This window comes from Sciurus carolinensis, chromosome 6, assembly GCF_902686445.1.
Source record: "Sciurus carolinensis chromosome 6, mSciCar1.2, whole genome shotgun sequence".
NCBI classification, from domain to species: domain Eukaryota; kingdom Metazoa; phylum Chordata; class Mammalia; order Rodentia; family Sciuridae; genus Sciurus; species Sciurus carolinensis.
Genome location: NC_062218.1, coordinates 68,896,009 through 68,922,192, shown reverse-complemented (window position 1 = coordinate 68,922,192; position 26,184 = coordinate 68,896,009). Strand labels below are relative to the sequence as shown.

The following is a 26,184-nucleotide window of genomic DNA, read 5'->3' as shown; positions in this document are numbered from 1 at the left end:
TCTAGCTTTGAATTAATTCTGTTACGTCAACTTTCCAGGGATGATCTACAAGAAACTAGAAGACATTGCTGGGTGAGACTTTAATAGTGATGGCAATCCATAAACTAAATTATTCTTAATCATGTAAATTAATACCAGTAGAAATATTAAAGAAAAATTAATGTGACTATTTGTCACAAAAGACTCAGTACTTTTGATTTTTATGTGGAAAAGCTGCTTCTGGGATGACTAAAAAATGACACATTGAAATGGCAAACAGTGATGAAAACAAACCAACACAATGTTTAAAAGCTCAAGTTTATCCCCATGAGTCACTCAACAAAATTATTAGGGAACCCAAGTCTAGAGGAAAACAGAGATACAATCTTTCTCTCCCACTGACAATTGCATGCAATCACCAAAGGGAATTGATCACAGATAATTATGCAGTTCTGTCCTAGGCTGCAGCTGATGGGTTGCTCTCTCTGGTAGTCAACCCTAAGAGACCACCACAATTTTCTAGATGAGTGTATTTCTCAAGTAGTGTTGTAAAAGTTCAAGTTTATTCTGTGCTTATAACTGGACTATACTGAACTGTTTGATGCAAACATCAGTTTTATAAATTAATTATGATTTCCTTTGCCCCAGGCCTTTTGGTTTGTTTTCATTATCAAGGTTCAGGAGGTATGAATGGTTTCACATTTCCTTGCAATCTGAGTGAAATGGTATGTAAGTAAGAAGAGTATGCAATTACCTACAGATGTGATAAGTGAGCTGGAAGAAATCACATGAAATGAGCATCTCAATACCCATATGATAAAACTACTTATATCAAAGTGTATCAAATATATCAATGGCATAGTGATAATGATTCAACATAATTATTAGCTTTGAAGTGTTGACTTTCTCTCTCTCTCTCTGCCTACATCTATATACAGAAGGTCTTAGATCTTAGCAGAAAGGACTAACAGACTAATACATATTATCTTCTGAATCACAAAATCCATCACCTGTACATGTTTGGTTAACAACTAACATATACCGCTAAGTAACTTTTAAAGGAACAGTATTTGTAGATCATTCAAAAGTGTGGCAATTCTCACTAAAATTTAGTCTTACAGCCTGCACAAAGCACCAACCTTCTGTTAACAGTAATAAGAAAATACTGGGGGTGATGAAACAACTTCACTCCATTTTACAACCCAGAGTGAGCATTGGGTTCACAATGTTTCTAATTTGGGACTAATGAAACTAGAAGCTAGGTCAGCAACTTCCAAATTTCTTTCTTCTCTCTGGCTGAAATAAAAGTATAGTGTTACTTAAAAGCATGAACTTTGGTTTTGAAATTTTTAACATCTCATAATTAGAATATTACATTAGTTTACCACGATATTTAACATTGTCTATAGCATATTACAGTCATTTGAAAATGAACCTGAATATTTATAAAGGTATTATTATATAAGATCTCATCCATATCATTTTGAAGACACAAGAAGATCCCACTAAAATTTAAACATGCCTTCATGGTTTTCAGGATGTCTGACCTAATTGTTTCCCATTGACAGAGCAGTGGATTTTAATTAGAGCAAGAAAGAGGTTCCAAACAATTTCTGAGTTTCTGAGTCTTCAAAATACATAAAAGATTGAATGTGTTATTTGATTCGACAGGCACAATATGGCCTCAGGTCAACACAAGGAGGATCAGCCTCATTTTGGTTTACTTAGGTTTTTCACAGCTGTGGTAAACGGTCACTGTATTTACAAAGAAGCTCTTTGTATTCAAAACACCTTAAAAGCAAATGACTATTACATGCTTCAAGGTGTTCAAATTAAGACGTTACTATTTATATATAGTAATATTATTGTTAGGGTTTGGATGTGAGGTGTCCCCCAAAAGTTCATGTGTGAGACATGCAAGAAGATTTGGAGGAGAAATGTGTGGGTTATGAGACCCTTAACTCAATCAGTTAATTAATCACCAGATGGGATTAATTGAGTTTTACCAAAAGCAGGTGGGGTATAGTCAGAGGAGGTAGGGCTTTGGGATACATATTTGTGTGTGGCAAGTGGAGCTCTCTTTCTCTCTCTGCTTCCTGATTCATCATGTGTGTTGCTTCCCTCCACCACACTCTTCCAACATTATGCCCTGTCACATCTAAAACCATGAGTCCCCAAATAAACTTTTCCTCCTCTACAATTGTTCTGGTTGGGTCATTTAGTCATAGCAACTAAAAAAGATGGCTAAAACAGAAATTGGTACCAAGAGTAGGGTTGTTGCTGTGACTAACCTGACCACATGGTTCGAAAGCTTTTGGTGCTTTTTGGAATTGGTGGGAGAAATTCTGAGATACTTAGCAGTGCAAACTGGAAATGTTTTAGATTGTTGTAAGCAAAGTTTAATGGCCAATTCTGGAAGGAGTGCAGAAGACCAGAATGTGAATAGGACTGTGGACAGTGAAGACACGGCTCATGAAGTTACAGAAGAAAAAGAGGACACTATTAGAATTTGAAGAAGAGACCATATGTATAATGTTCCAGTTGAGAAGTTGTCTGCATTTCACCCGTGTCCTGTGACTTTCTTTGAGGTTGATTTTAAAAATGATGGACTTCTTACTCTGGTGAAGAAATATCTAGACATCATACATTCAGGTGGTGACATGGATATTGCTGGCAACTTTTAACCAACTTTATTGTGGTAACCAGGAGCAAAAAGCAGAGCAGAAAGATTTTAAAAACTTGAACTAGAAAGGTGAGAGTAAATCTGGGGCTAATGAAGTTGCAGTTATTAAAGACAGTACTGTCACTAAATAAATGCTAAAACTTTGCCTAGAGACAATAAGAAAAATGGCTTTACAGCATCTCAGGAATTAGCAAAATCATATTCATCTCAGACTCAGGGAAGGAAAAGTAAAAATTTTCTTGAGAAGAGACCAGTGGGGCACCCTTCCTGCACAAGGGGGCTTAGGAAGTTTTTTCAACATCTCAGCTACTCAGGAACTCACAGGTTTCTGCACCCAGGGTCACTGGAGGCTTGGTTACTGCTCAAGATGGCAGCAGACCTTAGTATCAACCACGTGCTGCTGGTTCTGCAAGATTGCAGGATGCTGGAGTTGGGGGATCAAGAAGGCTTCCACCAAAATTTCAAAGGAAGGCCTGAGGAACCAGGCAAAGTGCAGCAGGGTCAGAGTCCTTGTAGGCACCCCATGAGAGGGGGTGTGTGGAGATTTGAGAAGGAAGCTGAGGCTGCAGTGGAGACACCTGAGATTGAGAAATGTCAGTGACATGGGACATTGTCCTAGGAAAGCCACAGGAACTGAGCAGAGATAAGCCAATAGAAAGACCACTTGGGCTGCAACCAATAAGGCCACAGGGTTGGATCTACACAAGCCCTTTAGACAGAGCATCATGATGCCATGTGCCCCAGATGCTGGACATGAAGCTACAGGACTTTTTTGCCCTGCTGGATTTCAGTCTTGCATTGGTCCTATCCCTTATTTCTATGCCCTTATTCTTATGAATGGAAATGCTTATTCTGTACATTTATATATTGGATACTTGTAAATCATGTTTTGTTTTTACAGGAACTCACAATGCAAGTTGTCCTGATTCTTAGAGGAGACTTTGGACTTGAACTTTTGGGCAATCCTTGAACTGTTGAGACTCTAGGGACTCTTGGAGATGGACTAAATGTATTTTGCATCGTGAATTGGTCATGAGTTTTGGGGTGCAGGAGTGAAATGTTATGATTTTGATGTGAGGTGTCCCCCAAAATCTACTGCGTGAGACAACACAAGAAGGTTTAAAGAAGAAATGATTGGATTATGAAAGCCTTAACCCAATTAGTGAATTAATCACTGTAAGGGATTAATTTAGTGATACATTCGATATCTTTCTGGGTTTAAAGATATTATGTGGTATGTGGCTGAAGGAGATGAGGCATTGGCGGTTATGAGGATCATGATTTGGGGGTATATATTTGTATGTGGCAAGTGGAGCTCTCTGTCTTTCTGCTTTCTTATCATCATGTGATCTGCTTCTCTCCACCACATTCTTCCACCATGATGTCCTGCCTCCCCATGAGCCCTGGAGAATGGAGCCTTCTGTCTATGGACTGAGACCTCTGAAACTGTGAATCCCAAATAAACTTTTCCTCCTCTACAATTGTTCTTGTCAAATCTTTTAGTTGCAGTAATGAAAAAGTTTACTAAAACAATAATAAAATGAAAGAGACTATATATATAAAATCCTAAGAAATCCACTGAAAAGTAGTTAGTCCTAATAGACAAGTACAGCAACATCGTAAGACACAAGACCATATAAAAATCAATTACATTCCTACAGATTTGTGATAACAGACATTCAGGGAAAAAAAATTAAGAAAATTCCATTTACATTAGCATCCAAAACAATAAAATACTTAGGACTGAACTTAAAAGAACAATAAAACTTATACTCTGAAAATGGCAAGACATTGTTGAATGAAATTTAAAAAAATATCTTTCAACCCAGGATATCCCATGTGCACGGATCAGAAAACTTAATATTGTTAAGATGGCAATATACTCCAAATTGGTATAGCAATTCAATGTGATTTCTATCAGAATCCTTGATTTTTTTGTACAAACTAACAATATGATTCTAAAATTCATGTGAGAACTCAATGGACCCAGAACAGCTAAAATGGGTTTGAAAAGAAGACAGAAGTTCTCACACTTTCCAATTTCAAATTTTACTATAAAACAATAGGTATAAAGACAATGGCATAAGACTAGGCATATAGATCAATGGAACGAAATTGAGAGTCCAGAAACAAAGCTATATATCTATGATCAATTGCTTTTTAACAGGGTGTCAAGAGCATAAATGGAGAAAGAGTAGACATTTTAAGAAATGATGTTGGAACAAATGGATGAACACATGCAAAAGAATGATTCTGGAACTCTGTCTCACACCATATACAAATAGTAATTCCAAATGAACCAAAATAAAAGATAATTAAAATTTGTAAAACTCTTGGAGGAAACACAGAGGAAAATCTTCATCACCAGGGATTAGGCAATATTTTCTTAGATGTGACATCAAAAGCATACACACAAAAACCTCAAAATAGATCAATTGGACTACATTAAAATTAAAAACATGTGTACTTCAAAATACAATTAAGAAAGCAAAAAGAAAACATATAGTCTAGGATAAAATATTTGCAAATCATGTACATGAGAACACACTTGAATCCAAAATTTATAAAGAACTCTCACAACTCAATAAAAATGACCCAATCAAAAATGGGCAAAGGTTCTTAATAGACATTTCTCCAAAGAAGACATATAAACCAGCACACAAAGAGATGCTGAAAATGTTTAAACATCTGAGAAATACAATCCAAAACTACTATGAGAAATTACTTCACACCCATTAGACGACCATACAAAATGTCAGAATATATCAATAGTTGGCACCGATGTAATGGAATCAGGATCTTAATATAACAGTGAGTAGAGAAAATAATCAGGCTCCATGGCAAACAGCAGTTCTTTAAAAAGTCAGTGTTTAACCCAGCAATTCCATCCATTATAATCCATCAGTATTGTTAACCAAAACTCAAATTAAAAGAATGATATGAGAGAAACCAGAGACTTGAAGGAGATTTGAGGACACTTTGCATCTTCCTGACTTGCAAGATTGACTGTTGCTCTATTGGGGAATCTTTGGTGGTCCTGTGAGTTTACTGCAGTGGAACTAGAGAAAAGGCATATCCATGTTCTTTAAACTCTCTGTGCCCCAGTTTTCTTAAGAGTAAAAATGATGGTTTTTTAAAAGGATCCTGTGAGGGTTTTCCTGAAGATAAACGGACATAATAATGCAACCACATGATTGTGTCTTCCCTGTTCTACTCATAGAGCTGCCTCATAGTCATGCTATTGACATCAATACACGAAGCAAGGCCCCTTCTTCGGAGGTACTGCCAGCAAGCCATGCCTGGTCGCCTTCCTCAGTCATCCAATAATCCAACTATAAGTTCACTTCCAAACCCCTAGGAAAACGTTAATTTTCCAAAACCTATTTAAGAATTCATAGCCACAGCACAACCTATTATTCTATGAGTTCTGCAGAGAATAACTAAAACATTTTCAACATCTTCTAGCACCAATATCAATTAATATGGAGAGATTCTGAAAATCCAGAATCAACCTCTCAATCATCTGTTGAACCAGAGTATGCAAGAAGCTCTTCTATCCAACCTGAGGCTTTTCAACTGAATAAACTCAGTAAGGACAAAAATCATTAATTCTTCAATAAGTCCCCCAAAGTGAAGTGTTCTTGGATTACATACTATAAATTCCATTCAAATTAAAAAGGAATCTGAAAATCGACAGGGAAGAAATCACACAATTTCCAGGTTTAATATATTTGTCGAATCAAACTTTCTATAATGTTAGAATCAAGCTCTGCTCTAAGTGAGACCTGCTTAATGGCATTCAGACCTTCACCTGAATTTTTAGCTTTTCATATCTGAAGGAACTCATAAGAAAAACCAATAGAGAAACATAATTTTGGTTCTGTGACTGGCACAAGAATGGTTTAGAGGAATTAAATAAGTCATAGAGGTGACAGCACTTTCCTGAATCTCGACACCAAGAAGCAGGAAAAAAATAAATTATATGACCTGTAATTTGTGAATAGCTATGAAGGAGCAAATCCCAGAAATGACCATTGCATCAAAGAAGGTGTAGGGATGCAAAATAGAAATTATTGTGAGAGGTCAGGAAGGAGCATTTCTGGGAAGGAATGGTTTCTAAGAGACATCATATAAAAGAATGAAAAGAGAAATTTAAAGGAAAAAGTTAGTGCTATGGAGATCTCATAAAGTCAAAAGAAGGCAGGAAAGAAAAGAGAGAGAGAAGAAGAAGAAAAAGAAAGAAAGAAAGAAAGAAAGAAAGAAAGAAAGAAAGAAAGAAAGAAAGAAAGAAAGAAAGAAAGAGAAAGAGAGAGAGAGAGAGAGAGAGAGAGAGAGAGAGAGAGAGAAAGAAAGAAAGAAAGAAAGAAAGAAAGAAAGAAAGAAAGAAAGAAAGAAAGAAAGAAAGAAAGAAAGAAAGAGCCATAGTGAGTCTGGTGAACAAAGCAAAGCCTTCTTTTAAATGCTATTAAAATGGAAAGGTGGTGGCATCAGGCAGTTTCCAAAAGAGAAGTTTGGAAAAAAAACTGCAATTACCACCAAGTATTTCTTGGTGACTATTCTTGGTGACTATTTTGTTCCCCAGTTTCAAACAAGCCATAGTGAGTGTCTCAGAAAGATATAGAGGTTTATGGTCTTGTCTTTACTAAGAGCTTATAATAGTTTTACAGAAATAAAACTAGCAACTTTTTATATTTGATGAATACTTAGAAACCAGAAAACCAATACCAAAACACATGAAACCAACTCTAAATAAAGTAAGAGTTCACATCAAAGAAATCTCAGTGTGAAGTAGAATAGCCAAAAAGGGGGTCCTGGAAGAAGTAAGCATTCAAGTACAGGTAAGATCAGAATGTCGGGAAGATGAGGAGCATGTTCTTGAGAGGACCAAAGCAGACCTGCCTGAGCAGCAAGCATGGGGTCTGGGGAGGGTCAGGGGCAGTCGTGCGGGGTCATTCTGGAAAGGAGGGAAGTGAGGGTAAATAGATGATAGCAGACCAGACTTTAGCAGCTTTCTAAACCAGGCAGAGTTTGTGCTTGTGGAAAAACAAAAAACAAAAACAAAAAAAAGGACAATGCACAATGTTGAGAAGGGGAATGACAGGTCAAAGGTGCTTAAGAGGTATACAATCATACAGCAGGTCCCATGAAAGACTGTTAAAGACATGGGTGCTATTTGTGTGAATCCAAACCAGAGGTGAAACAAAATGATTCACAAACTAGAAACATAGGTATGAAATTCATAAAAACATTTGGTTGGGGGCCAAACATACAAAATTTGGCATATTCATTTTTCATTATTTGTCTTTTCAGTGTTCTTTTGCGCCCCAATAATTCTACCCACAAAGCATTTGATTTAAAATTTGCATGCAAGAGAACAAAAATGAACTAACCAACCTAATAAAGAAATTAAAGAGATGGAAAGAGAAGCAAGTAGAAGAATGACAAACCCTAGGGAAGTGTAAAACTCTCCAAGGCAGGTGTAGGGCAAGGTGAATAAGATGGGCACTTGTGGTAAATCCATTACTTCACTCGTTTATTCAAGTCCACCTTAGCACTATGTGCTAATAACATATTGGGGATACACAGATGAATCTGTAGGTTTTCCTCCTTCCTAGAACTCACAGTATAGTATGAGAAAGGAAAAATGTAAGCAAATATTGCAGGAGGGTGACTATAGTCATACAGATCCAGTTTAGAGAAGATGAAGGAGAGAGAAATCAACCAGGACTTCAGGAATCAATATGAAATGAAAGACAGAGTCCACAGTGCAGGTCTGTCAAAGTGCTGCAAAGCTTATGCAAAAGCCAGGGAATTCCAATAATAAGGTGGTTAATCTAGTGAAGTAAAAGCCAAAGGGCAGGACTACATAGAAGATAAGGGCCATGCAAAGATAGGGTATAGATCTCCAAGCTTGTGGGGAAATGAGATCTTGGACCAATCATTTGTCAGATCTGGGCACAAAAGTGCACACATGTACTCATTTGCAAGGGAACTAAGTGGTTCAGCCATGATGGAAGGCAGTCTGACCACATCTGCTACCCTCTATTTTATCTGCAGGACAATAAAAGGCCTTAAAAAAAAAAAAAAACAACTATGTTCTTATGAGTACTTGCTGCCATAAAGAAATCAAATAGTCAATCTATTAATTTTGTTAAAAAGGAATAAGATGGGCACTTTTTCATGTATTTGTTGATCATGTCTATATCTTCTTCTGTGAAGTGGCTGTCCATTTCCTTAGCCCATTTATTGATTGGGTTCTTTGTATTTTGGATGTAAAGTTTTTAAGTTCTTTATAAACTTTGGAGATGAGTGCTCTGTCTGAAGTGTGTGTGGAAAAGATTTTCTCCCACTCTGTAGGCTCTCTTTTTCACATTATTGATTGTTTCCTGTGATGAGAAAAAACTTTTTAGTTTGAATCTATCCCATTTATTGATTCTTGCTTTTACTTCTTGCGCTATGGGGGTCTTATTAAGGAAGTCTGATCCTAAGCCAACGTGATGGAGATTCGGGCCTACTTTTTCTTCTATTTGGTGAAGTGTCTCAGATCTAATTCCTAGATCCTTGATCCATTTTGAGTTGAGTTTTGTACAGGGTGAGAGAAAGGGATTTAATTTCATTTTACTGCATATGGATTTCCAGTTTTGTCAGCACCATTTGTTGAAGAGGCTATCTTTTCTCCATTGTAAGTTTTTGGCACCTTTGGCTAGTATGAGATAACTGTACTTATGTGGGTATGTCTCTCTGTCTTGTATCTTGTACCATTGGTCTACCTGTCTATTTTGGTGCCAATACCATGCGATTTTTGTTAGATTGCTCTATAGTAGAGTTTAAGGTTTGGTATTGTGTTACCTCCCTGCATCACTCTTCCTGCCCAGGATGGCTTTGGCTATTCTGGGTCTTTTGTTCTCCCTACTAATTAGAGAAATGCAAATTAAAACCACCCTAAGATTTCATCTAACTCCAATTAGAGTGGTTATTATCAAGAACACAAGCAATAATAAATGTTGGCATGGATGTGGGGAAAAAGGCACACTCATACATTGCTAAAGGAGTTGCAAATTGGTGGAGACACTCTGGAAAGCAGTATGGAGATTCCTCAGAAAACTTGGAATGAATCCCACATTTGACCCAGCTATTCCACTCCTCAGTCTATATCCAAAGGACTTAAAATCAGCATACTACAGTGATGCAGCCACATCATTGTTCATAGCAGCTCAATTCACAATAACTAGATTGTAGACCAACCTAGATGCCCTTCAACAGATGAATGGATAAAGAAACTATGGTATACATACACAATGGAATATTACTCAGTCATAAAGAAGAATAAAATCATGACATTTGCTGTTAAATGGATGAAGTTGGAAAATGTCATACTAAGTGAAATAGGCCAAGCACAAAAAACCAAAGGCTGAATGTTTTCTCTAATAAATGAATGATTATATAAAACGAGGGGGGGTGGTAGGGGGAAGAGAAGAATGAAGAAACTTTGGATGGTCTAGAGAAAAATGGGGTGGGAGGAGGTAGAGGACAGAAAGATAATAGAAAGAGACAGACAGTATTACCCTATGTATATGTACAATTACATGAATGGTGTGAATCTACAATGTGTACAACCATAGAAATGAAAAGTTGTACCCCATTTGTGTACAATGAATCAAAATGCAGTCTGTAAAAATTTTTAAAAATTTAATTAAAATAAAAAGCTCAAATGGGCATTTTTTTTTAGCAGAAATACTCATTCTGTATTTTCCACAATCCCCCCTTTCCTATCTTATTTAGGAATGTTTTTGCTATGGATTAAGCTGGACACATGCACCTCTTAATAAACTGTCAGTTTTCAGCACAGAAACCTATGAAGTCACAGATCACTTTCAGAATTATTTATACCCTCCAGTGGCAATACAGGTGTGTTCCTGTATCCATGAAATTCTGCAGTGAATCAGACACCAGATTATTCACAAACACTGTGATTTAGGAGTATAATGTTCTAATCAGATAATGAAGTTTTTTCAAAGAATTTAGATGGGATAATTTGGAAATTCTTATTTTGCTAGTGTTATTTTTTAATTATTCAATTGATGTTCAAGCATTAATTAGACCAATGATTTTTATTCAACTAATGCTCAAGCAAGTAGTTTTTCATATTAAAAAAATGACCCTTTTTCATAAAGTGTCTCATTCCCAGTTATTCCCTGTATCCTTCAAAGCATCATTACTGCAACAGACTGTAACAAAGCATTGCACTGATAACACTTTATATCAATTCTATTTTTAAGAAATATTTGGGGATGAAATTTTATAGCTTATCAAGATTCTTTTGACATTCAACATTATTCATTGTCAGAAAAAATTTCCTATATTGAACATAATTCACAGAGTTGCAATTTTAACTCCTTTCTTCTTCTTCTTACAAATTCAGTGGAAATAAAGAACTTCTCATATGCCCACAGCTGTAATAACAGCTATTATTTATTAAGCATTCATTCTCTGCTGCACACTGTGATAAAAGCTTTACACATTATATGATTCAGTCTTCCTACTCTGATTAAAAAGCAAGTACTCTTATTGTTCTCATCTAACAGAAAAAACAGAAGTTTAGAACCGTAAGCCTTGCCCAGGATCTCACAAGTAGTGAATGACTGAGCTGGGACTCAATTGAGGTCCTCCCTATTCTTAGTTGTGCTCTCAAGAATTGCTTTCAGCATTGGGTTTACTATTCCTAAACAATGACAGTCCCCAATTTACCTTGGTTTGATTTGCAACTTTTAGATATCATGCTGGTGCAAAGCAGTACATTCAATAGATACCATACTGTAAATTTTGAATTTTGCTCTTTGCCTACACCAGTAACATGAAGTATGATATTGCAGGGCAGTGTCAGCAAGCCACAGTTTCCCATCAGTCACATGACCACAGGTAAACAACAGATCATCTCTAAGACACAGGGTAAAGCTGCGATGTTTGGTAAGTTAGGTGTATTAAATGCATTTTCTATTCCCAGTGGATTTATTGTGATATAATCTCACTGTAAATATAGAGGCATCTGTAGTTCCAATTCCTTACCTATTTTTTTTGAACCATTTAATTACCTCAAGTCTACTGTAAAACCATCTCAACATTTTCCAAATCTACTTTAGGAAGAAACAGATTAAATTTCCTGAAAAGGTCCATTTTATGAATCTTAACTTCTATATTTCTATTTTAGAATCCTACCTCTATTAATTTCTTAGTAAGTATTCCATTACTGAATCATGTCTAATAAACCATGATAACTTCAAGAATATTTCTAAGAACACAGCTAATGTTGAAATGCTCAGTAGTGGATATAGCTAATGTAATTGCTCTTTTGCACTTTATTTTTAAAACTAGAGCGAAGCAGGGGGTATCGCAATACCAGATCTTCAACTCTACTACAAAGCAATAGTAACAAAAACGGCATGGTATTGGTACCAAAATAGACAGGTAGATCAATGGTACAGAATAGAGGACATGGACACAAACCCAAATAAATACAATTTTCTCATACTAGACAAAGGGGCCAAAAATATGCAATGGAGAAAAGAAAGCCTCTTCAACAAATGGTGCTGGGAAAACTGGAAAACCATATGCAACAGAATGAAATTAAACCCCTATCTCTCACCCTGCACAAAACTCAACTCAAAATGGATCAAGGACCTTGGAATCAGACCAGAGACCCCGTATCTTATAGAAGAAAAAGTAGGTCCAAATCTTCAACTTGTTGGCTTAGGATCAGACTTCCTTAACAGGACTCCCATAACACAAGAAATAAAAGCAAGAATCAACAACTGGGATAGATTCAAACTAAAAAGCTTTCTCTCAGCAAAGAAAACTATCAGTAATGTGAAGAGAGAGCCTACAGAGTGGGAGAAAATCTTTGCCACTCATACTTCAGATAGAGCACTAATTTCCAGAATATTTAAAGAACTCAAAAAACTCTACACCAAGAATACAAATAATCCAATCAACAAATGGGCTAAGGAAATGAACAGACACTTCACAGAAGAAGATGTACAAGCAATCAACAGATATATGAAAAAATGTTCAACATCTCTAGTAATAAGAGAAATGCAAATCAAAACTACCCTAAGATTTCATCTCACCCCAATTAGAATGGCAATTATCAAGAACACAAGCAACAACAGGTATTGGCGAGGATGTGGGGAAAAAGGTACACTCATACATTGCTGGTGGGGTTGCGAATTAGTGCAGCCACTCTGGAAAGCAGTATGGAGATTCCTCAGAAAGCTTGGAATGGAACCACCATTTGACCCAGCTATCCTGCTCCTTGGCCTATACCCAAAGGACTTCAAATCAGCATACTACAGAGATACAGTCACATCAATGTTCATTGCTACTCAATTCACCACAGCCAGATTGTGGAACCAACCTAGATGCCCTTCAGTAGATGAATGGATAAAGAAACTGTGCTATATATATACAATGTAATATTACTCCACCATGAAGAATGATAAAATTATGGCATTTACAGGCAAATGGATGAAATTGGAGAATATCATGCTAAGTGAGATATGTCAACCTCAAAAAACTAAAGGATGAATAATCTCGCTGATAAGTGGATGAGGACATATAATGAGGGGCGGGAGGGGTTAGCGTTAGGGTTAGGGTTAGGTGTAGGGTTAGGGATAAGGAGGGTGGTAAGAATGGAGAAAGGAAGGACTGTATAGAGGGAAAAGAGGGGTGGGAGGGGTGGGGAGGAAGGGGGAAAAATAACAGAATGAATCAAACAACATTACCCTATATAAATTTATGATTACACAAATGGTATGCCTTGACTCCATGTACAAACAGAGAAACAACATGTATCCCATTTGTTTACAATAAAAAAAAACTAGAGTTGAGGATTGTATTCTTATGTATATATGAGATTATATATATATACATATATATTGCTATAATCACTTCCTTTGAGAAAAAAAAGAAAATTGGCTGATTTGACTTTAATTATTTGGAATTTTTAGAAAAATACATTAGTCAGGACAAATGAAATACTATAAAACAAGAAACTAGAAAAAACAGAAATTCAGTATTATGTCAACTAAAACATATTTCATGATAAATAACTAAAACAAAAAATCATCTTTTTGAACAGGATTTCATTTTATATTTAATTAACTTTTTCATTTGACCATCTGTAATAATATACTTTCTGATCTAAAGTAACTGCACACTGACTCAAACTCCTATTTATATGTTCTATGACACACATTTTGAATATATCAGTATCTCTAATATTTATCATCCCCCCATCTCTTGTACATACACACTTGGCTCCACAAAATAAGATATAAGTGGGAATATTAGACCAATAAATATAGCAATAGATATCTTTTATGAGGAACTTGGCTCACCTTCAAATAATCTTTAGTCAATGTGACAACTGAAATACCAGATGTAATTTTATACAGTCACATTTCCACAAGAATATGTACTAATTCACAACTCATCCAACAGTCATTACTTCAAAGGGAAGACATTTGCCTCAGTATAGCAATGAGAGAACCCCTATAATAATGATCTTGTGTCTTCCACTTACATCATCAACCATAAAGTTTTTCTTCAACCCCACCTCCTCATTCAATTCAAGTCAAGAGAGAAAAGAGAAGTGCACATTGATGTGTTAATTATTCCAAGGGCCAAGACTACAAGGAGGAAAGGATTGTCAGAACAATGTCATTATAAACATGCTGAATACCCTCCAGGATTGTCAAGCTGCTTCTGTGAAACAGTAACCTTGTTACTCTGCTGACACAAATTTCATCCAGGCCTTGATTTAATATTTGTTCTGATTCTTTTATCTTTTTTCTTCATATTTTTACATACTAAAACAAAAGGGTTAAATTCTGTTGAATTTGTTATGCTATATTCCACAGTAAAAGTTTCTGGTCATTGGATACATGGAACATTCATCTCAAAAAACTATATGATGGAGCTGGGTTACACTGAGGCAGAAACTGGTTCCACACAGAACATTTGCCTTGGAAGCAACTATACTTATGGAGGTAGGAAAGGACTTTCTGGAGACAACTAAATCCTTCCTCATTTCAGAGGTAGCACACATCAGACCTACTCTTCTAATTTCTAAACACTGGTGTGAGACTGAGCAGAAAGTAAGGATGAAGCTCCAGTGGGCGGACTGTGACTAGGAGACCCCTGGGAGGACTTCCACCACCAAGACTTTCTAACAGTACTTTCAGAGGGAGTGGAATTTCTGAGATTTCTGCAGAAACCTCCTCTGGGCTTGAAATAATTCTCTCAAAGCTGGGGAGTCTACAAACTTGGAGAGCAGGATTTTAGTAGATCCTTTAAGGTAAACTGAAGAATAGACACGCAGAAGGGCCCAGGGGTGCTCCTGCAGGTGGCATAATGGGACCATAAACCTGTCTTTCCATCAGCAGTCTGGCTTCAGATGCATGTCCACATTTGAATCAGGTCCTGCATTTGTACCTGAATACCCACCATTTTAACAATATTTGGTAAAGGTCTTACATATATTTTTTCAAAAACTACCTGTGTTTTAGTTATTTATCACACTGCAACATGTTCCAGTATTACCGGCATTCCAGATATTTTTATAACAATCACTCTGATATATTATTCTAAATTGAAACAAAACCTTTCCACCCTACTGAAAGAGCACTAGTCAAATTCATACCCTCAAACCAGATTCTCCAATCAACCATCTCCTATTCTATTTTTATAACTCGTTAAATAAAAGGAAGAAGAAAAGCTCTAGTTTTATATATATTCACCATAGCTTAGATGTTATATATGTTTTTCTTTTCCTCTACAAAAAAAATAAAAAATGGAAGTTGTTAGCACCTGAAGTTTTGGTTTTAAAAATGTATTTGCTAGTCTTAAATGACAGTGAGACTCTTAAGGTGCTGGAGAACCACACTTAAGTGCCATTCTTGAAAGCAGTCTTCCATTCAAATCTAGTGAAGGTAAGGAAGACAGAAGCTGCCTATATTCTAGCCTTTAGGTTCTGTGGTTGTTTGTTCAATTAATACAATTTTAATGCAATTATAAGAACACAGGTCAAGCATGGAGGCAGGCAACTGTCCCAGGTACTAAGGGAAGTCAAGACAGAAGGATCACTTAAGCTCAGGAGTACATAACAAGACTTCATCTTAAAAGAAAAAAAAAAAAAAATGAAACACAAAATGAAAAACAACAACAAATAAAATAAAATTCCAGAATCTTAATGTTGGAATGGACCAAGAAATTATATAGTCCAATCTTCTCATTTTACACATTTAAAAAGCTGGGGTCATATTTTTTGTGTTTATCCATCAAAATTGAAATTATAATTCAATTTAATACCTACATTTATATATTTGAGCTTTTAAATGTTTTTAAAATTTTTTTATTTATCCGTGCATGACAGAGAAAGGGCTTCAGATTGAAATGAACAAAACTATGTTATATGCATTTATAAATATGTCAAGATGAACCCCACGATTATATATAACATATGCACTATTTGGGCTTTTAAGTCCATTCCCATGGTCCTAAAAACTTCTATTCTATGTGTCTTTATAATAAATCTGCCTGGTGTCCCTTAGATAATGTCAGCACTATTTAATCAAACTTGTTTTAAGAACCTCTAACTCAGGCAGAAGTAAAAAGACAGAGTCAAAATCAATCAGACTCAGCATCTTCAGGCAAGGGTTTTATCTTAAATTACTTGACAATTCTAACAGCTGAGTACCTATCAAGCAATAGTGTTTTTAAGTATATTCTTTAAAGTGTTGATGGGCTGAATGAATAAATGATTGCTCTGAATTTCAGTGAATCACAGTAAACAGGCAAGAAACTGAAAACCCCTTCTGGGGCTAGTTTACAGAGTTGTTTAGTTAAGCTCTGGGGTGTTTATCAGTACTTGGATTCCCAGTGGTTTGCCATTGCAGGATTTTTACCTGAAGTCCTCACTAAAATAGATACCACCCTTAGAGTTTCTATTCTTAATGCTCTAAAAGTACATTGGAAGTAGTCCAAGAGCAGCATGGCTGTAAGAAAACCTGCCATTAGCAAAAGACATTTTGAACCTGCAAAACCCTTTACACACACCTCCTTCCATTTTCACTTTTAATTTGAGCCTATTTTACCACAAAATCATATAGTCATTTAAACCAAATGCTGCTGTGTGGAATCCAAACAGGTCTGAAGACTTGCTCTCTTCCAATATCCTCCTGGTCCCTCCTCAATTTTCTTAGTTAAAATGAAGCAACAGAAACTTGAACATCTTACCATCCAGATGATCCACATAGCAATACACATCATAAGTTTCCTGAGGAGAACGGAATCCATAGGTCCTGACTCCTTCCTTCCCCATCATATCTCCATAACAGCCTTCTCGGGGAGCACGGATGGGGTATCTAGACAAATAAAGGGCTAGTAAGTGACATTTTCTTCTCATTGTCAATTAATGAGCTGAAACCCTTGCCCCCAGACTTCTCACCTAACAGTCTGATCAGACAGCCAGCCTGCGTCACACTGCTCAAATCCATCTTCATAGGCAGCAAAGAGTTGCTCTGGGGTTGCTATGACTGCCCCAATGTCCAAGCAAGCCTTCTGAGCAGTTTCAAAATTCAGAGTGTACCTGCTGGTTGCTGCCCTGTAGTGAAACACAACCCCTGCAAAGACAATAGCAATTATAGGCATGTCCAAATCTTCCACTCTACTGTGGACAATTTCTCAATGGAGCTGTATATCAAATTAGTTAATTATCATAATGGTACCACAATAAATTTTAATTTTAGTTATACAAAGTCAGGTTGACTTGAGGAGTTCCAAAAGCCATTCTTATGGGTGTTGCACTCTGATCCACTAAAACATTTCCTAGCCAGGAATTTTCTGTTAACATGTAATCAATTTAAGTAAGAGATTAGTCATTAAATCCTAAATGGTGGATACTGGTCCTAATCCAGACCCTAAGGGAGTAGGTTCTGCTGGGAAGATACAAAGAATTAAGGAGGTCACAAATCAACATCTCTGCTTCATCCTTTTACCCAGGGCAAACTCATTAGAAGGACTTGAAACATTCACCTTTTTCATGAAAATGTTCACTAAGTCCTTTCCTCCCAATATGAATAGGAGACTTACTCTCAGAGACAATATGCTAGGACCCTGGACTACCTACAAGTAAAAGACTTATTCCAATCCATAGTGTACTCCCTACTCATCTACAAGTCAAGCTCCCCAAGCCTTAATTTCTTCTCCCATAAAGTGGATGCAAGATTACTTACATTATTCGATTGCTTTAAATTTCAAAGCAGGAAAAGGATTTTAAAATATTAGGTAGGCTACTATATACTACCCAAACATGTAAAATATTCACTGTCTGACTAGTGTAACTTAGGGTCTCTGCAAAGACAGCTAAAGTGATCTCAAAGAAGGTTTATAAAAAAGTTCTCCAGATTCCTCTGAGTAGAGTAAGGCATCCTGGTATTTGCCTCAAATTTCACTTTTTTGTATTTTTGGGTTTGCCTAAACCAGTGGTTTTGAACCATGCTGCAGGGCTGACAGAATCGTCCAAGAACTGAGGAAAGAACAACTGAGGGGGTGGGATTATGGGCCTTCTCCTGCCATTTCAACAAGAGCATTTCTATTTTTAACTGGAGTAAATATCATGACTCACTTCTAAAAGACATTAAAGTAAGTCAAATTAATGTCACAGGAAAATAGAAAATGGAAATTGGGACAACTGGGTTTTATGAGTGAAATTTTATTGAATCATTTCATTTAAAACCACTTTTTGTTGTTGTTTGGAATAGATTGTGTCCATGATATCTGCCACCCTCCTCTTATTCCCACCAACTTCCTGGGGTTGAAAGTGTCCCTCTTCCACAGCCTGACTTCCAGCTGTGAGACTCTCCCACATGTCTATCCTTAGATTGTCTCTCTCTTCCAGTACAGAGTATGCCAATGAAGTATCTGCAGAAGAATACACTAGCCATCTCATAGAGGCTGCCCTATGATCAATGTCAACACAAAAAGACTTGAATAGACACCAAGTAGATGCACTAATATTCATTTCCCTATTTTTGATCTCGCATGACTTAAAAAATCACCAAATGCTTATTTGAACCTTCATAAACCTCTCTAAAATTGTCAGGAAGTTTGTATGGTACAATCTGGTAAATATGAGAGATAGCTTAAAATGCAGTAAGGTTTAAGTAAGGTTTAAGTAAGAATTTGAATGTTTTAAAATTAGTTTTATGTTCATCAAGGCTTTGAATAATCTTCTTGGTAATTAAAAATCTTCCACATGTACTGAAGATTGGTAGTAATGGGGGAGAAGAGGAGATTCTCAACCAAGGCAGGGAACATCCATCTATTTAAGTATCTGCAATTGTTGGAATAATTCAAAGACCCCATGGGGCTAAGGGGATTAAGTGGAGGATTTTCATTGTTTCAGAGGGGCAAGGGGCAAATCCATTGCTAATTCTTTAATGATGAAAAATTGTAAGAAGTAGTTAAACTCCTCTAGGGACTTTAAAAAGTGATAGATACACATATATAAGAGGTAACAATGATACAAACTTAGGTTAAATGAAATAAATGATGGAAAGTTTAGAAGAGCCCAGGATATTTAATGGGTACCTGGATGATATCAAAATACATTTACAGAAGGGAGCAGTAGAATTTGAATGTTAAAGGATGCTCAGTAAGTTAGTCTGTTGCATCTGGAATTCAAAGTATTTCCTCTTGGCTAAACAAGAAAGAGTTTAAGTAAAATCCTTTGTATATATTTCTAAAAGGTAAATATTTTATAGGGAAATGGAGGGTTGGAAGAAAATTTGTTCAGTCATGTCTGGGTATTAGAATTTTGCTTAATAACGTGCCAAAACATTTTGCTTCCAAGAGCTATGCCATTATGTGTGTGCCCAATTAGAGCAATTTTTCTTTGCTTTGTCTCTTATCTTAAATTCAAGTGACATATAAACTTCACTGGAAGGAAGGTAAAACTAAAATGTCTCATTGCAAACCTTAATGGATAACAACTGGTGCATTAAACTTAATATATTTTCACTGATTTCTTATTTTGATCCAGTTCAAGTATATTCTCAATAGAGTCTTGGCCTTTTAAGACATTGTGATATGTACTATGGAACTTATTAAATATCTTATTTCTTCAGTGTATGTTAAGATAAAAATTATATCTCTTAAAATTAAACTCAAGTATTTTAATAACCACAATAGGGAAATGAGAAAAGGGAAAAATTTGTGTGTGTATATATGTATATACATATGTATGAGAGTGAACGTATGTATGCATGTATAGGTGTATAGACACATACGCCAAAAATTAAATAAAATGTACATCAGCTTTTATAGTCTTGAAAAGTAATTACTGATAGGTCTCAACATCAAAGTGATGATAATGGAACTGTGTGCCGAGTCTGGAGGTATTCACTGTTTCTAGTATACTATACTACATCACAGTGAAGTTGCTGTACAAGCCTCCTGCCCGGACCTCTGCATGAAAAGCAGTTCATTCCGGAGATTAGTTGATGGAAGCATTTTCCACTCATCCAAAACACCAAGCAACTGTTTGCTTTTGAGTACCGACTCACACCACCTCTGGCCAGGGGTCATGCTAGACACCCTCCTATGATTCAGGAAGACTTACCATCCACAGCCAGAGACACAGTGTCTTGGGTGTCTTCAATTCCGTACATGACATCGCAGCGGTAGAGACCCGCGTCGCTCGCACGCAGTTTGACCACCGTGAGGGAGGCATCGCCCACGACCTCTGGATGCGTAGGCACAGACACTCTACCTTTGTAGCCCTGACCAATCTTGATATTCCCATCTTGGGCCACGAGAACAGTAGTCTCCTTTAAATCTTTTCCATTTTTGTCCACTTCGATCTTAGACCATTTGATTCGGAGAAAGTCGCTGGTGTTGTAACTGGGTGGTAAGGTAGGCATGGTTGAAAAATGACAAGGTAGACTGACTTTTCCAGAGAGAGAGCCCTTAACAGGTGGGCTTTTTTCCATTTTGACTAAAGGAAAGAGAAAATATCAGATTAACGGTCCCAAAAATCACAAATGGAGTCTACTAAATATGTGAAGGGATAAGAACCCCTTTACACTGGTTACATCTTCAATATATGAACTAATTAGATTTTATATAAAGAGGATGCATACAAGTTCAAAAATGTTTTATAACAAAGACGGAGGTTAATAATGTTCATTTTTTATGTCCTGAAATGTGGAGTTCATGTAACTTAGCATTTAACATTTAAAAAAAAAAGTGTTAAAATAAGGGGGGAGGGGCGGAGCAAGCAATCAAGCTGTGGGTGTGTCGCTCATTGCTAGAGCTGGCAGCTAGTGGGCCTGAGGCCCTGGGTTCCACCCCAACACCACAGAAGGAAGGAAAGAGGGGAGGGGAGGTGGGCAGGGAAAAGAATAAAAAGGGAAAAAGAAAGAAGAAAAAATCTCAACAAGCCATCAAGAAAGGAGGGCATGGACTAGAGTCACTAGACTCCATCCTGAAGGTTAAAAAGACTAAACCTGTGTTAGAAAAACTAGTTGAAAGGTGAAAATTAGGTTCAGAGGTCAGAAAACAAAAACTATTTAAGATAAAGGCCACATTACCTCAGTGGAAATGAAAATAAAATTAAAGGAGGAAGTGAGAATATTTTTTAAAAAAGAACTTCACAGGGCTGGAGAAAGGGAAATTCAACATTTAAAGGGCTCTCTCTGGTCAGCTATTTAAACCAAAGGTGTTCATTATAATGGCAAATCCAGCTGCCAAATCATTTTGTAGTGACTGAGTTACCTCTCTTTATGTCCTGTAAGAAAGCTGGCTTCTGTTAACCTAACCCTCCTAAAAATATTTTCCATAAACTTTTAATGACAAAGAATATACTGACTACAATTTAACAACATTGCATGCAAAAGAAAATGTCCTTTTACTCTTGCAGGAATTCCCTCTGCTCTCCCCTACCCTCATCCCATCTTCTAACCTCTGTTAATTAGGTTAGACAATGTGTGGGTAATAATAGAAAGGGTCTTTAATGCACAAACAATGCCCACTTCATGAATATATGATCAACAAGCTAATAGTAGCTTCCAGGTGAAGAGAAATGATGTCATTAATTAACAAAATTATATATATACATATATATATATATATATATATATATATATATATATATATATATCACTGTGGTCAAAGGTATAAGTAACACACAGCTCAGAGTGGACACACATCAGAAGTGATACATCTGTCAATGTAATCCTGTGCGTTCAGTTGGGAATAAGTCAATTTGAAAATTCCTGGAAGATAATATGTAGATAATATATCCTTCAAAAAAATTTGTCTTATTTGATGAAGATTGGAATTTAGCTTCAAAACACTGATCTATGAAATATTTTATATAATACAAATAAATCTAAAATGATACAGTATTATATTTAGTACACTTATAAAAATTTCCAATCTATCCCAAATTTATAAAGGTCATTGCTACCACACATTTTTTATCGTTTTTTTAATCTATGTGCAACTTTTCCAAACAGATTTGAAGCACTTAAAAAGATTAAATAAAAATAAAACAAAAGCAACAGTAAGTTGCTCTTTAAAATGTTACTGTAATACTGGGGAATGATATTGGCCAACTTATATTGTTATATTGTATGCATGTATGAATATGTTACAACAAATCCCATTATTATGTACAACTGTAACGTACTGATAAAAAAAGTAAAGTCTTACTAAGATTATTCACATTTTGTAATGCAACAGCAAAGTGATAGTTCCATTTTTAATGACTTTCTTGGCTTAGAAAATAAACTCTCTTATATAAAGCTCAACCTTAGAGTGGAACTCCTCCAATCCCTTACTAGGGATGCTCCACTAAGAGAAAGTGACAAGCTCCCAATTGGTTGGAGCTAGACCAGAGCCAGAACACAGGTCTCTTTATACATAATGGAGAAGACTTTTAGCTTTGGTATTTATTGGGTTCTTCCCCTGACCCTAAATTAAATCATGTTAACTGTTTATTTGTTACTTTTCCATGTCTAACTCATCCTACTTCCATACTTCTTAACTATTTTGTGAAGCAAAGTCTTTTAGAAATTTTATGACCTTTTAAAAAAAAAATTCATGAAGTCCACAGAAGACACCCTAAGAGTAATTCCTACCTGGTTCATATTCCTTTAATTTTGACCCAGTTAGAATGATGATGAAAATAAAGGTATCTTACTTTTTTTTTTTTAAGTCAAGGATGGGATTTTAAGGAGAGGAGGAGTGAGAATTCTGTAATCTAAAATTCTCCTAATTTATACTCGTCATATGTTCTAGGAAATTTTATCTTTCTTCCTGAAAAATTAATTAATCACTTCAAATAAAACAGAGTAACTTCACCAGAAATAAAATGTTGCTTTTAATTAAATACTGCTTTTTAAGGGAAAAATAAACAGCTTTACCATGAACTTCAATTATGGCATGAATTATGAGACTCTTTTTCATCCATTCCCTTAGAAAATAGTCTTGGATAATTGGCTTCTAATTCCTTAGTATTTATTACTAAATTATAGTTCTTTTTACAACTTTTGGTGCATAGGGTAGATATGAGAATCAGTCGGTCAATCCAGCATAGATAGGATGTTTATAGATAAAAGAAAATTAAAAGCTTTGGTCAGATATAAACACATATTCATGTAGAACCCAATCGTAATGATGAGATTAACAAAAAGAGTGTAGTCAAATCTTTTGTGTATTAAATCTGGAGTCTTAATTTACTGGTCACAAGGCCTAAATTAATGAAATCTAAATATTTTAAGAAGCAAATTTAGTAGTTCAGCATGCAATGTGTATAGACTATGCACTCTTTTTTCTTTCTTTCTTTCTTTCTTTTTATAAATGTAAAACCTTTAGGGATTTGTCTAAAACTGACAATGCAAGAAATAAAAATGAATCTTAACAAAAACTTTCACTGTTCCCACCACACCAGATGGTTTGTGGTCTAAATGAGTATAGTAAGAGAGAAAGCTCTAAGTAATGAATTATCAATTACCCCTCATTCTGTCAGTAGATTCTGCAGAGTAAGAATAATGTAAATTCCATCTGCACAATTGGATCAACTACACACACAGAGACCTTGGCCAAATAAATGTCAGGTAAAGAATATGGGAATTTATCACTCTCAATAAACATCATTATCTAGCTCATTCATTTGCTCATGACTGTGCACACAACTCCATTTCCTAGTATTACAGGAATATTACCATAAGAGGTCAATGCTAAATAATCGATGATCAGAACAGTTTATAATCTCATATGATATATATTGCTATAGCAAAGCGCTCTTTGTGTGTTAAAATAAAGCTTATAACCAGTAGACAAGGGGCTCATTAACATTTGCCACTGACCTCTTAAGTGCCTGGGAATAAACAGAGAAAGCCTTAGGACAAAATTACATGCTTGTGTCAACTCAACAAATTACTGCTGTAATCTTGTATATCTTGTATTTTTAATTTTTGCCTCTCAGAAGAAAAAAATTAAATTCTCTGAAAAGAGTCCCTAGTTAATTACATCTCAGTAGTGATCATGTGTTTACAAAGTACAAGGCCTGATATGTAGAAATCACTCAATATTATTGATTATTACTATTTTTAATACTATGAAAGGGCTACACTGTATGTTGTTTTATTTTGTTTTATCATTGTGTCAGTTCTTTCTATAAGTGGAAAATCTAAACTTAAGTGTTTGCCTACTACTTTCTCTACAGTTTTCCTTCCACTACTGGCCACGCCTTTCCATATCCCTTGCTACACCCTCTCTCTTCACTGGATGCTGTTGCCCTTCACCTTCATTTCCTGAAACCTTTTAGAAGGACAGTTCTTGAACTCTTGGACTGTTAACAACTGAGGGTACCTAGATTCTCATCATTCATTGCCTGAGTCCTTCATTGTGGCATTCATTCACTCACTCACTCTTTCAGTCAACACATAAAACGTCTCAGTGCCAGTAGGGCATTAGGTTCTCTGCTAGAAGATAAATGACAGCCCTTTTGCAGTTCATAGTCTACATGGGGGGAAAAAATAGCTTATAATAAGAGAGTGGCATGTGCTGTGATAGTTATAATATCACAGGGTACAAAGGGAACACGCAGATGGAGGAAGGGCTTGTATATTGGCCAGAAAGTTTGAAAGAAAGGCAGGAAAGGGAAGGAAGGGGGACAATGCCAGGAGTCAATGCATCCTTGATTTTTCTCATCCCTCACCGTACCCCATCTTGTACGGTGGGTGTGAGTCCAACATAGCATGTCTGTACCTCTCCACACACCCAAATCACATCTCTCCATCCCTGTTGGCCACCACCTGATACAAACTACTCCATTTCATGCACAGGCTACCATTATAACCCCTAAATAATTTCCTGCTGCCACTTTTACTCTTTTTAGCCAACTATTCATGAAGCATCAAAAATGGAATTTTAAAAACATTTATGAACTTATGTCTTTATGGTGAAAGACATTCTTCAGAGACTCATTACACTTGGAATTAAATTGGATCTTTTCTAGAGCTTGCAATGTTTGTATTTATTTAAATACAAAGTCTAACGGTGGAGAGGACATGCACTGCTGAGACTGCCTTGGTTCTTCCCCTTGCTCAGCTACTTAATGGTGTGGGGCTTTGAGCAAGCTACTTAGCCCTGGGTTTTCTCTATATCATACATTAATAACAAATGTTTCAATGAATTAGCATTAAGCACCTAAAGCAGTTCCTGATTCATAGGGAGTTCTAGTCTAGAAGTTATTATTTATAAGATCTAGTCCTCTGTTTATCTCTCTGCCTATATTACCTACCTTCCCCTTAATCATTCTTTTCCAACTACAGTAACCTTTCTGTTATTTAAACACACTACATATCTTCCTAACTTAAGGCCAAATCTTCATGGTGGGCTACTCCTCATAATTTTCATTACAGCTTAAATGATACTTTCTCAAAGAGAATACTCTCCTCACCTCAGACCTTCCTCTATGATGTCACTCTGCTTTATTGTCATAAATCACAAAGAACTTATGTAGTTTATTTTCTTATTGCCTGTCTCCTATAACTAGGGGATTAAGTTTAATGGAAACTAGGACAATGTATTATTTCTCTGCTGGTATATCCCCAGACACCCAGAATATCATCTCCATTAAAAAGGTACTCAAAAAATATTGCAGGGCTGGGGTTGCGGCTCAGTGGTAGAGCACTTGCCTAGCATGTGTGAGGCACTGAGTTTGATTCCCAGCACCACATATAAGAAAATGAATAAAATAAAGATCCATTAACATCTTAAAAATATTTTTAAAAGTATTGCAGATGGGTAGATAAATAAGTGAGTGAGTGGATGGAAGGATCAATGAATGGATGCAGGGATGGATGCATGGATGATAGATGGAGTAACCTCAAAACTTGAGTACTGAAAATGAATTAAAGCAGAACTGTAGGAAACAGGAGTAGCAAGCAAAAGGA

At 36.1% G+C, this 26,184-nt stretch overlaps 1 protein-coding gene across 4 annotated transcripts in view; it reads right to left on the bottom strand.

The window, feature by feature from the left end:
* The window catches only part of Vcan (versican), a 111,307-nt gene that overhangs the window by 71,713 nt on the left and 13,410 nt on the right, over positions 1 to 26,184 (bottom strand). For all 4 annotated transcript variants that reach the window (XM_047556009.1, XM_047556011.1, XM_047556010.1 and 1 more), the window contains exons 3-5: positions 20,340 to 20,714; positions 17,166 to 17,340; positions 16,955 to 17,082 (exon numbers count right to left, since the gene is read on the bottom strand). In XM_047556009.1, coding sequence (XP_047411965.1) covers positions 16,955 to 17,082; positions 17,166 to 17,340; positions 20,340 to 20,714 — 678 coding nt within the window. The remainder of the gene's footprint in view (positions 1 to 16,954; positions 17,083 to 17,165; positions 17,341 to 20,339; positions 20,715 to 26,184) is intronic.